The sequence below is a fragment of the Acanthisitta chloris genome, unplaced genomic scaffold, assembly GCF_000695815.1.
Source record: "Acanthisitta chloris isolate BGI_N310 unplaced genomic scaffold, ASM69581v1 scaffold30457, whole genome shotgun sequence".
NCBI lineage: Eukaryota > Metazoa > Chordata > Aves > Passeriformes > Acanthisittidae > Acanthisitta > Acanthisitta chloris.
Genome location: NW_008683644.1, coordinates 34 through 3,469, shown reverse-complemented (window position 1 = coordinate 3,469; position 3,436 = coordinate 34). Strand labels below are relative to the sequence as shown.

Below are 3,436 nucleotides of genomic sequence, written 5' to 3'. Positions count from 1 at the left end.
TTGTGCTCAGACATGTCCAGACGTCCCAACCTACCCAGGTGACAAGGACACGCGGCTGCTTCCCTCTCCACCTCTTCCCCCAGGGCTCTGGGATCGGTCCCCTACATCCCCAGGGATGCCTGCCCAGGATCTGGCACCCCCTGGGGGCACCTCATTCCGTGATGGGCTTTCTGGCTTTTGGTAATATTTTTTTCCTTTTCCTTCTCCAGAAAAGCTCAAGCACCACAAAATCATCTTCGTGGTGGGTAAGTCTGTGTCCGAGTCCTGTCACTGGTGGGGTCAGCCCAGCCCTTTTCCCTGCACCTCTGGGCAGGGGAGCCAGGGATGGAGGCTGAGACTGTGGAGCTGTTCCCAGGCACTGTGGGGTGGCTCCAGCTTGGCTCCTCAGGGCCATGCTGGGATGTACTGGGACCAGGAATACACCTCTGGCCAGGCATGGGGTATCAGCATCTGGGGTGATGTGACAGTAAACACCTGGAGGGATGATGTCCTGGCTGCCATCAGGCAGTGGTGATGTCCTGAGTGCCAGTGGACTGGTGATGGCCAGGTGCCAATGGGACAGTGGTGTCCTGAGTCCTGGATGGGATGCTGATGCCCAGGGTGCCATCAGGCAGTGATGTCCTGAGTGCTGGGGGTCATGATACCTGGGGTGCTGTTGGGACAGGGACATCCCAGTGCTGATGGAGGGGTGGTGATGCCTGGTTGTCAGTGGGACAGTCATGACCTGGGTGGTGATGCCCTGGGTGCCATCAGGGTGTGGTGCCCACATGCCAATTGCCAGCAGCCTGTGCCACCCCCAAACACTTGGCATCCTTCAGCCCACCCCAGGAGCAGTTGTGCCCATCTGGTGCTGGGCTTGGGGACACTAGCCCCCATGTCACTGAGCTCTGAGGAGTCCTGCAGGTCTGCGCTGCAGCTCCCACATACCCCTCCCTTTCCTTACCCATGACTTTGGGGGATGTGTGCCTTGCAGGTGGCCCCGGCTCAGGAAAAGGGACACAGTGTGAGAAGATTGTGCAACCTCTCCACGGGAGATCTGCTGCGGGCAGAGGTCAGCTCGGGCTCGGAGCGGGGCAAGAAGCTGCAGGCCATCATGGAGAAGGGCGAGCTAGTGCCCCTGGTGAGTCCACGGAGGCCACTGGCTGCTGCATGGCAGGGCTGCAGGGGTGGCAGTGAGGACACCAGATATCACAGTAATGGTCAGCGTGTGGCACAGGGGCATCTCTGGTAGGGTTTGCAGCAGGGATTGGGGGTGCTGGGTGTGAGGCACGTTGTTCGTGTCATCCCTAGCAGCTCTGTCCTCCCCTCCCCAGGACACAGTGCTGGACATGCTGCGGGATGCCATGGTAGCCAAAGCAGACGTGTCCAAGGGCTTCCTCATTGATGGCTACCCTCGTGAAGTGAAGCAGGGAGAGGAGTTTGAGAAGAAGGTAAGAGCTGGTGCCATGCCATGCCATACTGTGCAGTGCCACTCACTGCCCTGGCACAGTGGCTGCGTCCAGCAGCAGCCCATCCTCCCTATCCCAGTGAAGATCCCATCCCAACAGGGTCTAAACTGGGCACCACTCCAGCAGGTCCCCCTGCCCCCTCTAGGACAGGCCAGAGGGTGGTGGAAGGGACCAGAATGTCTTCAGGCTAACAGAAGGTGACAACAGTGCAGACCTGATGGTGATGGCACAGAGCCAGGGCTTGATCACAATGTCCCGTTGCCTCCCTCCGCATGGGTCTGGAGGCCACTGGAACAATGTCCCAGTGGTCTCCACACCCATGTGGAGGGAGGAAGAGAATGGCATGGGGATATCTGTGACCCTCATGCTGACCACCACCATCTCCCCAAAGCAAACCAGTCCCACACCAACTCAGCCTGGTGACAATCTGCCCACAGATCGCCCCCCCCACGCTGCTGCTCTACGTGGATGCTGGGAAGGACACAATGGTGAAACGCCTGCTGAAGCGAGGCGAGACCAGTGGGAGGGTGGATGACAATGAGGAGACCATTAAGAAACGTTTGGAGACATACTACAAGGCCACTGAGCCTGTCATTGCCTTCTACAAGAGCAGAGGCATCGTCCGCCAGGTAAGCAGGGACATGGCCAATGCCAGCTCCCTCCAGTTCCACGGCTCAGGGTGTGTGTGGTCACAGGAAGGGGCAAGTGATGGTTGAGGATGATGAGGAAAGAGGGAAAACTGAATCCTGGCTAGTTTGGGTGGGCTTCACCCCTCTCATTCCCAACATGGAGACCCCCTCCAAGGATGGGCTGCACCCCTTTGCCCTAAATGAGCCCCAGTCTCTTCACCCACGGCCAAAATGCATCCTTGGAAGAGCTCCAGTTGGTCTCGCATGAGAGTCCTCGAGTGAGCCCCACAGCTACCCCCTCCATACTCAGCTCAACGCCGAGGGCTCCGTGGACGAGGTTTTCCAGCAGGTCTGCACCCACCTCGACTGCCTGTGAGCAACCCCCAGCCCAAGTCCCCCAGCGCACTCCGGCAGAGACAGCGGAAGCGGCTTTATCCTGTTTTCGTGGACGGAGCCGTGCGGAGGAAATTTCAAGGACATTGTGTTTGGCTCTTTCCCGTCTCTCCCCAGTAAAGTTCACTTTAATGAGCCCAGACTTTATCTTTTTCTTCTGTCGCAGGAAATGAGTTTTTCTTTCCAGAGATTTTTTTTTTTCTCCCCGCTGTCCCCCCCAGCCCCTCTGGAGCTGATTAAGGGCAGGAAGCGGGTGTTTATCCCACCGGGGCAGCGGGATGCTGCATTCGAAGGAAGGGAGGGAGCATCCCAGCTTCCCAGTCCATGGCTTGCAGGGAGCCTGTGGCCACCTCCTACAGCCAATCCCACTCGGCCTGATCCCGATCCAGTCCCTCTTACTGAAACCCCTCGTGCTCTGGAGACATGAGCAGCGTCTGAGCCATGTCCTACACATGTGTTCCTGCCCCTCAGCTATCCTGCTGGCCGCCAGGGCCTGGAGGCAACCGGATTCGGGATGGGGATTTCCACCACTTTCATGCCTTGGCATTTCCTTGTTTCTGTTGGCTGTCAGGGGGTTTTAGGATACTTGGTGGCTGCACTGTGGTGTTCTGGGGAGGCACAATGCCCTAGAGCAGGGTGCTCCCTGCTCTGATGTATCTGGGCACTCACTGCCATGGGTGTCACCTCTCAGCCCTGTCCCCGGGCTAAGGGATGCACTGGGGACACCCAAATGAGCCTGGTCACCAGGCTGGGTGTCCTTGTGGGTGAGGGACAGGGTGGTTGTCCTCAAGGGGGTGAGTCACAGGACCCCAGCAGACTGGCAGTTGAGGGTGCTGGTCTGGGGGACAGGGGTTTGGGGGCTCCCCAGCACCCACAGAGCTGCCCAGGCACGATGGCACAGCAGAGAGGCTGTAGTGAGGCTTGAGACAAACGTTTACCCAGCCCCAGTGAGGGCAGGAGGCAGCA

At 58.8% G+C, this 3,436-nt stretch overlaps 1 protein-coding gene across 1 annotated transcript; it reads left to right on the top strand.

Annotated features, from left to right (window-relative positions):
• Positions 1-205: 205 nt before the first annotated feature.
• On the top strand, positions 206-2,605 carry LOC103806346 (adenylate kinase isoenzyme 1-like; the record flags this gene model as incomplete). The annotated part of the gene is given in 6 exon segments (XM_009079032.1): positions 206-245; positions 974-1,016; positions 1,018-1,120; positions 1,314-1,430; positions 1,886-2,077; positions 2,388-2,605. Coding segments are annotated over 6 exon segments (561 nt in total), but the record flags the coding sequence as incomplete, so codon positions are not given.
• Positions 2,606-3,436: the final 831 nt, after the last annotated feature.